This window comes from Saccostrea cucullata, unplaced genomic scaffold (assembly GCF_032062105.1).
Source record: "Saccostrea cucullata isolate Sc308-1 unplaced genomic scaffold, CSIRO_AGI_Scuc_v1 ctg15810, whole genome shotgun sequence".
NCBI classification, from domain to species: Eukaryota; Metazoa; Mollusca; class Bivalvia; order Ostreida; family Ostreidae; genus Saccostrea; species Saccostrea cuccullata.
Window position 1 is genome coordinate 1 of NW_026941627.1, and position 13,339 is coordinate 13,339.

Below are 13,339 nucleotides of genomic sequence, written 5' to 3' on the forward strand. Positions count from 1 at the left end.
AAAACCTGTAAAATGCAAAAAAATGAACAAAAAGAGTTGAAAATTCCAATTGCACACCTTCATATGGTGAATAATAAGTGTACAAATTTTCAGATTAATAATTGCAATAGTTTCTGAGAAACGGTCTGGACAAAACCACAAAATAAAAATGAAAAAACACCTGTAAAATTCAAAATAATAATCGAATCAAGATGAAAATATCAGGTGCACAACTTCATACGGTGAATAATATTTGTACAAATTTTCAGACAAATCCTTCCAATAGTTTCTGAGTAATGGTCCGGACAAAATCTCGTCTACAGACAGACAGACAGACGGACAGACGGACAGACGGACATGGTGATTCCAATATACCCCCCCTAAACTTCGTTTGCGGGGGGTATAAAAAGCAAGTTTACAAATGACAACTTACAGATTCCTTTTATAAAGAAACTAATTTGAGCCTAAGTCACCAGTCAGCTAAGACACATTTATTTTATTCTTCAACAATTATATAATGTATATTTTTATATAAAGCCTTACCTCCGGTAAACCCGGGCTGACAGATACACTTTCCTGTGGTGACATCACAGCCCTCAGATAAGGGGCCACACGTACAGTTCAGGGTACAACCCGGTCCATATCTTCCCTTGGGACACTGGAGATAAAGAAGAGTGTTTAAATGTTAACAGAGTTAAAGTGACTAAAAGATCCCACAACTAGCGAATTTATTATGAGAACAATAAGAATCCACACAAATAAAGAATCTATTACACATGACCTCTGAGAACAATCAAATCCCAAAAAGAATCTATTCTAGAGTAAATCTTGTTTAGTCCGAACACGGATGTTGTGAATTTACGGATATATAACAAAGTCATCTTGAATCCCCAGCTACATAAAATGAATAAATTTCTTATACGGTTATAACAAATTACAGATATAGCGAAGTAATTTCATAGGTCCCAGCGACCTCGTTATAACAGAGTTTTGCTGTAGTTACATACACTCTGAGAACAATAAATAAAGTATTATGAATCCCACAAACAAGGTATCTATAATACTTACCCTCTGAGAACAATCAGATCCCATGAATCCCCTGGGACACAGACAGGTTCCATTGACATTGTTACATTCTCCACCATTCTGACAACTTTCAAATAAAAAAATATAAATGTGAACAAAGTAGACACGGAGACATAATTCTAAAATCTTAAATACAATTGAATACAGTGTGACATATTTTGTCTTTATTTTTTTCCCCATTGATCTGTGATCAAGATTGTTACAAATTTCAAGAAAAATTCATTTTAAATACGTTCATAAATATTTCATCTTTGTGAATGTTTATTTCAAAAATAAAATAAAGAGATGCCTTAAATAAGAGTGAACAATCCTGATGTACCTGCAGTTCTGTTTACATCCATTGCCATAGGTACCTGTAGGACATGGCTGTTGACAGAAAACTCCCTGGTAACCAGGTAAACATTGACACTGTCCAGAGACTGGGTCACAGGTGTTGCTATGGACACACTGGTCACAGCCATGGATACACCCAGGACCATAGGTCAGCTTCTATAAAATTAATAGAGTTGACCTGAATAATTAGGTCACAGTGATAGATACAGCACGGGTCATAGGTCAGCTTCTGTAAAACCAATACGGTCCAACTATAATTGACCGATGCTAGAAAGTGGAGAAAATCTCCCCAAAATTGCGCAAAATATTGTGTCGGAAATTGCACCTTTTTTGCATTACAGGATCTGTAGCATTATGGTCAAAGACAATTTAATATATATAAAACCATAACGCTACAGATCTGCAGCTTCTAATTTACCTGACATTTCTGGTTACAGTCAAGTCCATAGAACCCAGCATCACATAAACAGATGTCGTTATTAAAATGACAGCGGCCATGGTAACAGTTACTGCAAGCGGGTTTACAGGATAAAGCTATAAATAGATTTACATAAATAAGTTATCAATAGATTTACTTTAAAAAGCTAAAATGATTTACAGAATTAATTTATTTTGGATGGTTCTTGAAAGTTTGTCCAATTAGCTATGTTTTCAGTGTGCTAAGCAGATTAAAAACTTGATTATATGAAAAGTTTAAAGCAAAAAATACATCAAAGTAAAACTTACTTGAGACGGTAGCTCCTCCTAGGGCTGGTGTATCTGTTAACAGTAAAAAAACACAATGAGAGAAAATCATAACTTTAAAAAGAAGAAAGCAACATTCCTTTTTTTTACTGACAAATATAATGGTACAGAGACTTTACAATGTATATACATGTATATTACACTTAAACATTGTACATTCCTATGCTAATTATCTGGTATATATTCATTGCTATTGTCTAGTACATACAAGTGTTCACCAACCATTTAGTACAATCCCCCATGTTTACATTATCTGGTACAAACCTATGTTGACATTATCCCGTATATACCTTTATTTACATTATTTGTTACAAACATTTGTTTACACATTATTTGGTACATACCTATGTTTACATTATCTGGTACATATAGTACTTATGTTTACATTATTTGGTACATACCTATGTATACGCATTATTTGGTACATATACACATTAACTGGTACATACCTATGTTAACATTATCTGGTCCATTTCTCTGAGTTTACATTATCTGATACATGCCTATGTTAACATTATGTGGTACATACCTATGTTTACATTTTGCGGTACATACCTATGTTAACATTATGTGGTACATACCTATGTTTTCATTATGCAGTACATCCTATGTTAACATTATGTGGTACATAACTATGTTTACATTATGTGGTACATACCTATGTTAACATTATGTGGTACATACCTATGTTTACATTATGTGGTACATAGAGTACCTATATTTACATTATTTGGTACATATAGTACCTATATTTACATTATTTGGTACATACCTATGTATATGCATTATTTGGTAAATACCTATGATTACACATTAACTGGTACATTCCTCTGAGTTTACATAATCTGGTTTATACCTATGTGAAAATTATCTGATACATATCTATGTTTATATTTTCTGGTACATACCAATGTTTACATTATCTGGTACATACCTATATTTACATTACCTGGTACGTACCTATGTTTACATTAGCTGGTACATACCAATGTATACATTATCTGGTACATGCCTATGTTTACATTATTTTGGTACATACCTATGTTAACACAAGGACTGTCACACCTGCTGCCTTTCCATCCCTTGTCACACATACAATTCCCTGTAGATCCACAGTAACCATGGATACACTGACATCGATTCTGACAGGAATCACCATAGTAACCAGTGGGACACTTACAAGGACTATTTTTATCCTAAAATAATCCAACAAAAATGTGTTAAAACATTGTTAGCAAAGAGGGTGGTTCACTAACTCAATAAAATGGCCCTGTTATTATACCAATTAACTGACCAAGTCCTTACCTACCATTCCAAAAATCAATATAAAGTAGAGACTAAGTGCTTTCATTTCCTAAAAAAATTTCTTCTGAGAGTTCAAGCTGTGATACTCAGGCTATGTGAAACTACAATGTTCTTGAATTTTGAAAAAAACGAGTAAACTTGAGCATCTTCAACTATTGATTAAAATATGAGCCCAACTCGCAATCCAAAATTGTTTTCATGGATTAGAATCTCACGAAACATTTCTTTAATTTTATAGTTCAATATTTAAGATCAGAGGTTGGGGGTTATGCAAAATATTTAAAAAGGGCTAAAAATTTTGCCCATTTTAAAGAAATTTTCAAGGTTTAAGGAAAATGATGCAATTCATGACATCATAATACATGGGCAAGCGAAAAATTACATCATTTTTATTTAATATAAAGTCACCAAGGGTCCAAGTGAAATTTAACATATTTTCAACGAAAATTGAGCAGTTTTGATTTTTCAGAAATTCACAAGACCAAAAGAGGCCCAAGGTGAACATTGTTCTTTATGTCACTTTAGTTAACTCACAGAGGCAGTCCTGTTGCTATAGTTACCTGACAAATACACAGCCCTGTTGCTATAGTTACCTGACAAATACACAGTCCTCTTGCTATAGTTACCTGGACAATACACAGTCTTGTTGCTTTAGCTACCTGGCGAATACAGTCTTGTTGCTATAGTTACCTGACGAATACACAGTCCTGTTGCTATAGTTATCTGGCAGATACACAGTCCTATTGCTATAGTTACCTGACAAATACTCGGTTGCTATAGTTACCTGACAAATACACAATCCTGTTGCTATAGTTACCTGACAAATACACAATCCTGTTGCTGGGCTACACATCCCTGGATTACAAGTGGGACAGTGTTGTGTACAATTGTTGCCATAGTAACCAGAGCCACATGGAATCTCACAGTTCTGTCCAGACCAGCCAGGTGGACAAATACACAATCCCGTTGTCTATAAAATACAAAGAACTGAGTACCAAAACAGTTGTCTACAAAATACAAATAACTTAGTACTTACCAAGACAGACATTTACAACATATAAATGACTGAGTACCAAGATAGATTCTTCAAAATATCTAGAAATGAGTACCAGGACAGATTTCTTCTATTGACTTATACTCTGTAAATGTCTAAATATAAATCAAAGCAAAGGACATCTTGACATGTCCTTATATGGTCATCTTAGCCTTACTCTTTGACCTAGATTCCTATCCCAGGAGAAATGAAAGTATAAGGTTTAACAAAAAGCCCAATCAATATTGTATACCTATATATTTCAAACACTAAGAAAAATTCTTTGTAGAAACCCTTATCACTGCTCCTATCCACAAAATCCTAGGAATTTTTTTTTTGTGTTTCACCATAAGTAGAATAGGATAAGTTCATTTAAGTCATCAAACCTCTGAAGTTTATGGCATTTTATTTTTCAATATGCTTCTTTGGTCTTTATTCTTAACTTACATTTATATTCTGTGGACATAATTTTGGATATTAATTGGATTGTGGAGTGTGCTGAATGAATCTTGCAAAACCATAATATTTATTTTGAAAATCAGGATATCATTAGTTACAAAGATTTGTAGTAATCAGGTATTATTAGTTACATAGTCTTTTAGTGACAAGGTATGGGATGATACCTGGTTAGTAAAGGACAAGATAGGGTAAGGCACCTCTTTGGCCCCTGATTTTGGCTGTCTTTCAGAATGATCCAGTAGTGTATCCATAAAAAGCTGTTGTCACCCCTGCCACAAAATGAGTAATGGTTTTATTATTTAGAATATACAGAGGTCATATAGAGGTCAGGAAATAGGTCAATTTTCGAATTTTCCCATTTTTATGTAAATTTTCATCGATTTTACAGCACATTTTGTTTCGGAAAACATAAGAGCACAAGCTTGCCTATCTACCAAATTTATATATTTTATACACTAGTATCAGATGCAGTATATGTGTAAAAATCTCAGATAGGCAAGCGTGTGCTCTACGTTTTCCGAAGAGAAAAGTATCTGAAATATAATGAAATTCCACCAGAATTGAGGAAATTCGGAAAATGTCCTACTTCTGCACCCTCTAGTGGCTTCCATGTAAGCTTTGAATCTTAATTCATGGTTGTTTTGAAGTAAGCACCATTTTAACTTCTTTAAACTACAAACTATCACAATTTTATCAATGTTCTGGTTTTTACATCAAATAAGGGGCCAAATTTGGCCGTTACCCTATCTTTTCCTTTCATACCTGGCGAGGCAGAGCCGATGAAACATTTACGTTTTATCTGTAGTTTATAAATGGTTTTCTCTGCCAAATGCTTCATCGCGCTTATACTGTGCCTATTATGACGTCACATTTGTGTTTGTGACGTGTTATGGGTCAGAATAACCCTAAATGCCAGCAAAGATCAATAACACAATTTAAACTTAACAATAATTTATTTACAGTAATATATAATAAGTATATGAAACATAAAGTACAAACTTAGCAAGAATCTAAAAATACATACATCAGAGTGTCCGTTGCTGCACACAATGTCCCAGTGAAAATATATCCCATTTATATCTCAATAGTGCTTATACGACAAAGTATTGTTATGCATCGAATTGACAGGGTATTTATACAGTAATATAAATCTAGAATATTCTAGAAATTGTTAAAACATGATATTACTGGAACAATCTGGACATACACAAAATTTAAGAATGTTCTAGATAAAATGACCAAACATGTTGACCACTCTGGAATGCTCAAGAAACTTAATGTTACTAATAATATACAAGATGAAACAATACACATCTCACAACACCTCCCCCCTTAAAAAGTTTGAATGTCAATGAAAACTTATATTATTAAAACATAGGTACATTAATACAAAATCTAGTATGTTTACGATACTCTTGACAAGGCATCTGCAATAACATTGTCTTTGCCTTTGATATGCTTAATTGTTATGTTGTATTCTTGTAACAACAAACTCCATCTAGTCAGTCTTTGATTTTTGTTTGACAATTTATGCAAAAATGTCAGGGGGTTGTGATCAGTATACACAAGAATTGGATGCAATGTAACATTCAGATAAACATCAAAATGCTGTAAGGCTAACAACAAAGCAAGGCATTCCTTTTCAATGGTGGAATACTTTTGTTGACATTTTGTAAGTTTCTTTGAAAAATAAGAAACAACTCTATCTACATTATCACTATGTTCTTGAAACAAAGCTGCCCCGATTCCAGCATCACTAGCATCAACAGTAAGCTTAAATTGCTTAGAAAAATCTGGAGTTGACAGAACTGGGTTGCTCATAAGGACAGATTTGATTTTATGAAAGGATTTTTCACAGTCCTTTGTCCATTCAAACTTAACCCTCTTCTGCAAAAGATTTGTAAGTGGACTAACTACTGAGGAAAAATTTGGACAAAATTTTCTGTAAAACCCAGCCATGCCCAAAAACCTCATTAACTCTTTCTTGTTTGTAGGAATCGGGAACTTTGCAATAGCTTCCACTTTAGCCATAATGGGTGTAACATAACCTTGACCTACTTTATGACCTAAATACTCTACATAGGCATGACAAAATTCGCTCTTCTCAAGGTTCACAGTTAAGTTTGCTTTAGCTAAAATGTCAAATAAAGCACGCATGATTCGGAGATGTTCGTCCCATGTGTCACTGTATATGACGACATCATCAATGTAGGCCTCGCATCCCTCAAGGTCTTGAAGAAGGGAGTGAATCATCCTTTGGAATGTAGCCGGTGCGTTTTTCATGCCAAAAGGCATTACTTTATACTGGTAAAGTCCATCTGGTGTAGCAAAAGCAGATATTTCTTTTGCTCTTTCTGTTAACGGCACTTGCCAGTAGCCTTTCAACAGGTCAAATTTACTGACAAATTTGGCGTTTCCAATGCTGTCAATACAGTCATCAATTCTAGGTATTGGATCAGTTTTGGTAACAGAATTCACCTTTCTAAAGTCTGTACATAATCGGTACGAACCGTCCTGTTTTGGTACAAGAATACACGGTGAGCTCCAATCACTTTTACTAGGTTCAACAATGTCATTGTCCAACATGTACTGCACTTCCCTTCTTAGGTACTGCAATTTTATTGGATTGAGACGGTACGGATGTTGTTTGATAGGCAGAGCGTCGCCAACTATAACATCATGACAAGCTGCATTAGTTTTCTTTGGAACATCCGAGAAGATTTGATGGTACTCATTCATCAAGTTTTTAACTTGTTCTTTTTGGTGAATGTTCAAATGTCCAAGTTTGGCATCAAAATCAGCCAAAATTTCTGAGTTTTTCAAGCGGACACTCTGATTACAATCTTTCTCATTCATCTCTACACTCGTATCACTCTCAATACAATTTTGAACAGTCTTAGCGTTGGCTAAAGTGGAAACTGGTTTTACAGAATTTCGGTCACACCTTTCAAAATACTCTTTTAACATGTTAATGTGACAAACCCGTTTCTCTTTACGTCGACCTGGTGTCTTAACCACATAGTTTACATCACTGATCTTGCTTTCAATTTCATAAGGGCCATAAAATTTGGCCTGTAAAGGATGACCAGGAATAGGTAAAAATACAAGAACCTTATCACCTGGCTTAAACACCCTATTTCTGGCATCTTTGTCATACCACATTTTCATTTTCATCTGAGAACTCTTCAAATTTTCTTGTGCTAATTTACAAGCATTGTAAAGTTTTTCTTTGAAATCAGACACATAATCTAAAAGATTAAGATCACTAGTCTCAGTCAGCCACTTTTCCTTCAACAATTTCAAAGGACCTCTAACTGTATGACCGAACACCAATTCAAAAGGACTGAACCCAAGAGACTCCTGGACTGCTTCTCGTGCAGCAAATAGTACAAGATGAACCCCTTCATCCCAGTCTTTCTCATACTGGTAACAATAGGTCTTCAGCATTGTTTTTAGGGTTTGATGAAAACGTTCTAGCGCTCCCTGGGACTCAGGATGATAAGCAGTTGATCTATACTGCCTAATACCCAACTCATACATGACTTGCTGGAACAACCCCGACATAAAATTTGAGCCTTGATCCGACTGAATTGCCTTGGGTGCTCCTACAAAACTGAAAAACTTGGTTAGGGCCTTAACTATGCTCTTTGCCTTTATATTCCTAAGAGGTATGGCTTCAGGAAACCGAGTGGATGTACACATAATGGTAAGTAGATACTGGTTTCCAGATCTGGTCCTAGGCAAAGGTCCTACACAATCCACCAACACTCGACTAAACGGTTCTTCAAAAGCTGGAATTGGTTGGAGAGGGGCGGATGGTATCTTCTGATTTGGTTTACCTACCATCTGACAGACATGACACGACTTACAAAACTCAGAAACATCGTTCCTTAGCTTAGGCCAATAAAAATGACTCAAAATCCTATTATAAGTCTTATTGATACCTAAATGACCAGCCATAGGTGTATCGTGAGCTAAACTCATGACATCTCGACGATAAGCAGCTGGGACCACTATCTGGTGAACAACACGCCACACTTCATCTGGGGAAGCGTCAGGTGGTCGCCATTTTCGCATAAGGATGCCATCTTTCATATAGAAGCATTCTCCAACTTTAGTAGCCTCTTCTGGTGGAAGTGCCCTCTTACTAAGTTGAATGATATCTGGGTCTTTATGTTGTTCAGAGAGTAAACGTTCTCGGCTGAGGATGTCCTTGCCTTGGCTAACTATTGGATGCAACTCATCATCCTCACCACCAAATTTTGGTAACAGTTCTTTCTTCTCTTGCTTCTTGATATTGTGTGGTTCCATGCTTGTTTGAGTGCCATCAAGGTCAGATAAGAAAGTGTTCAAATCAATATCAACAGAGGAATTCGTCTCGTCAAAGGCTTGAGTATGGTCTGCCTCCATTTCTCGTCTTCTGGCCATCGCTCTAGTAACAGCACAGGCTAGATAAATGTCATCATCTTTATCATCGCACATGACATCTGGAGTGATTTTCTCACAAACTATAGGATCTGGTACAACTTTTCCACCAGCTAAATCGTTGCCTAGCAACAAAGAAATGCCTGGAACGGGAAGAGTAGGTCGAACACCTACGATAACAGGTCCAGTAACTAAATCTGACTTCAAACTAATTCTATGCAGGGGAACATCAATGACGCCTAGCTCCACACCCTGTAATAAAACTGACCCACCAGTAGAAGTCTGCTCAGACAAAGGAAGCACGCCCTCTAACAATAACGTCTGTGCAGCACCAGTATCTCTCAAAATCTGAACAGGTTTAATTTCGCTAGAGTCACCGAGTGAAACAAATCCCTGAGACATAAAGGGCTTATAATCCTCCATAGAATCAATAGAACTGGACTGTGAACCCTGGACATCAGGAGTGTCAGAACAAATCGAAACTAAGGCTTCTCTATCTCCTCTAACTGCCGCACAAGCATGTGGTTGAGTTTTGTCAAAATCATTTTTTCTCTTAAGTTTAAAGCATTCACTGATCAGATGACCCTTTTTCTTACAATAACTACAAGTAGGAAGCGACCCTATTCCAGATGATCCTTCAAAACGTCCTGGACCGGACTTAGAACCACCTTGGGATGGAGACTGGGAACTTGTGAAAGACTGAGACCCTGAACCACTCTTTTTATATGTGTCTGAATTTGTAGAATTACTGCTAGTCTGAGATCTTGATACAAAATTCTTTTGATGAGACAGAGCGTAAGTATCAGATATGACTGCTGCCTCTTCAAGAGTTTTCACATTCTTATCTTCTAGATGTGTTTTCAAATCTTGAGTAACACATTCCTTAAACTCTTCTACCAGGATGACTTGGCGCAAATTAGCAAAAGTTTTATCAAGTTTCTTAGATCTAAACCAGTGATCGAATAAATCTTCTTTCTCTCGTGAAAATTCAACAAATGTTTGATTATCAAACTTTCTATACTTTCTGAACTTTTGTCTATACGCTTCAGGTACTAATTCATATGCTTTTAATATTGCTGCTTTGACCTTCTCATAGTCTGAACTTTCAGCTACCCCTAGTGCAGAGTATACCTCAGCTGCTTTGCCAACCAGTACACTTTGTAACATTGTTGACCAAACGTGTTGTGGCCATTTAAGATTTTCTGCGACTTTCTCGAATTGGGGAAAATACTTGTCTACAGATTTTTCTTGAAATTTTGGTACTAATCTAATATTTTTTGCTGCGTCAAATTCATTCTTGACAAATGACGGTTCTGGTTGGTGCTGTAATCTTAATTTCTCTAACTCAAAGTGCTCTTGTCTTTCTAATTTGTCTAATTCAAATTTTCGTTCACGCTCTCGTTCTTCTCTTTCTCTTTCTCGGTCTCTTTCTCGCTCTTCTCTTTCTAATTCTTCTCTTTCAAATCGCATTTTCTCTAACTCTAATTGAAACTGATAGTCTGCCATTTTATAAGAGCCTAACTCTGATCTAACTGTATATTCTGGAAAATCGTATTTTTCAAAGATGTTTTCATCTACTAGTTTGTTTGCAACCTTAATTCTAATGTCTTGCTTTTTCTGAGAGGATTTAACATCTAACCCAAAATGCAAACCTAATGCGATCAAGTCATCCTTTTTTAACGTATCAAAAACCTGAACACTTGGCGAACTAAGAAAGTTTGTGACCGAAAATACCATGTTGATTTTTGCTGGCTTATAGTCAAATTTAACAATTTAATTAACAAAATTCTGACAATGAACTGCAAAAGTGCAAGAAATTCTATATCCCGGACGAGCCCCCAATTCTGTTATGGGTCAGAATAACCCTAAATGCCAGCAAAGATCAATAACACAATTTAAACTTAACAATAATTTATTTACAGTAATATATAATAAGTATATGAAACATAAAGTACAAACTTAGCAAGAATCTAAAAATACATACATCAGAGTGTCCGTTGCTGCACACAATGTCCCAGTGAAAATATATCCCATTTATATCTCAATAGTGCTTATACGACAAAGTATTATTATGCATCGAATTGACAGGGTATTTATACAGTAATATAAATCTAGAATATTCTAGAAATTGTTAAAACATGATATTACTGGAACAATCTGGACATACACAAAATTTAAGAATGTTCTAGATAAAATGACCAAACATGTTGACCACTCTGGAATGCTCAAGAAACTTAATGTTACTAATAATATACAAGATGAAACAATACACATCTCACAACAGACGTAATACATCGACCGGGTATAGATTTACTGACCGGGTATGGATTTACAACTGACCGAGTATAAGTATAATCCACCGCCTTCACATGACAGACTTCAACCAATCGTAAGCCAGGATTTCACGGAAAAATCAACAGAGGTGGGATAAAGGATAATACATGGTTAGTAAAGCAGGGTTTCATCCCATATCTAGTCTCTTTAAAACCATGTGACAATTTTAACCCATCACTGACTTTATACATGTCTTTCATTTGTTTATTATTGTTTGTTAACTAAATAATCTTCAACATACTAAATATTTACAGTGTGAGATAATTTAATGAGTAATTTCTGTAGACTCACAGGATCACATGGGGCGCTGTGTTGACACTGGGGGCAGGTTTTAGTACAGCCAGGGCCGTAAAATCCCACTGGACAGGGGTGTTCACACCGGGGTCCTACAAATCCATCCTTACACGTACAGAAACCATAGGCCACATCACAGGAGGATGTCTGATTCATATAACACTGACAACGGGACTGACAGTTCTTACCATACCTAAAAATAGATTACAACACTGACAGCGGGACTGACAGTTCTTACCGTACCTATAAATAGATTACAACACTGACAGCAGGACTGACAGTTCTTACCGTAGCTAAAAATAGATTACATATAGGTTCATATAATACTGACAGCAGGACTGACAGTTCTTACCATAGCTATAAATAGATTACAACACTGACAGCAGGACTGACAGTTCTTACCATAGCTATAAATAGATTACAACACTGACAGCAGGACTAACAGTTCTTACCCTAGCTACAGATAGATATAAACAGTTCATACCGTGCTATAAATAGATTAAAACACTGACAGTGGGACTGACAGTTCTCACCGTACCTATAAATAGATTACAACACTGACAGCTGGACTGTCAGTCTTATTGTAGCTATAAATAGATTACATATAGGTTCATATAACACTGACAGCGGGACTGACAGTTCTTACCGTAGCTATAAATAGAGAATAGCACTGACACAGGACTGGCAGTTCTTACCGTAGCTATAAATAGATTACAACACTGACAGTGGAACTGACAGTTCTTACCCTAGCTATAAATAAATAACATATAGGTTTCTATAACACTGACAGTGGAGCTGATAATTGTTACCCCCTCCCCTCCATCCCCCCCCCCCAATAAAAAATATGTCCCTACAAAACCAGTACTTTAAGCTACTTTGCCCATCAAATACTGTGGAATCATTTTAATTCGTGGGTGTCAATGTTCGTGGGTAAGCAAAATTTTACTTGTTCGTGGGGACGTTATTTCGTGGGTTACCAGTTAATACGATGGTTCATTATATCAATATATAAATGAAATAAACGTTCGTGGGGATGTAATTTCGTGGGTAAGGGTGACACACGAAATCCACGAACATTGGTCCCCCACGAACAATGATGATTCTACAGTATAGACCCCCTGGAAGAATTAAAATGATTCCACAGCGTATGTTATTAAAAGTCTTCTTTAGCAATGAAAATATCAAACAGTTTAATAATCTACTTTGCCAAATCAATGTTGAACAATACATACGATCCTGGTGAACAGGTAAACTCGCAATGTGCCCCAAAGTTTCCTGGGGGGCAGACACAGGCACCAGAGACGGGGTCACAGCCCTGGGGGCAGGGGCAGGTCTTAACACACTGAT

General features: G+C 36.1%; 1 protein-coding gene across 1 annotated transcript; it reads right to left on the reverse strand.

The window, feature by feature from the left end:
* Nucleotides 1–522: 522 nt before the first annotated feature.
* Nucleotides 523–13,316, reverse strand: LOC134258184 (multiple epidermal growth factor-like domains protein 11; the record flags this gene model as incomplete). The annotated part of the gene is made up of 9 exons (XM_062740728.1): nucleotides 523–637; nucleotides 1,048–1,132; nucleotides 1,385–1,554; nucleotides 1,817–1,932; nucleotides 2,125–2,157; nucleotides 3,182–3,338; nucleotides 4,265–4,417; nucleotides 11,990–12,185; nucleotides 13,225–13,316. Coding segments are annotated over 9 exons (1,117 nt in total), but the record flags the coding sequence as incomplete, so codon positions are not given.
* Between the last annotated feature and the right edge of the window lie 23 nt (nucleotides 13,317–13,339).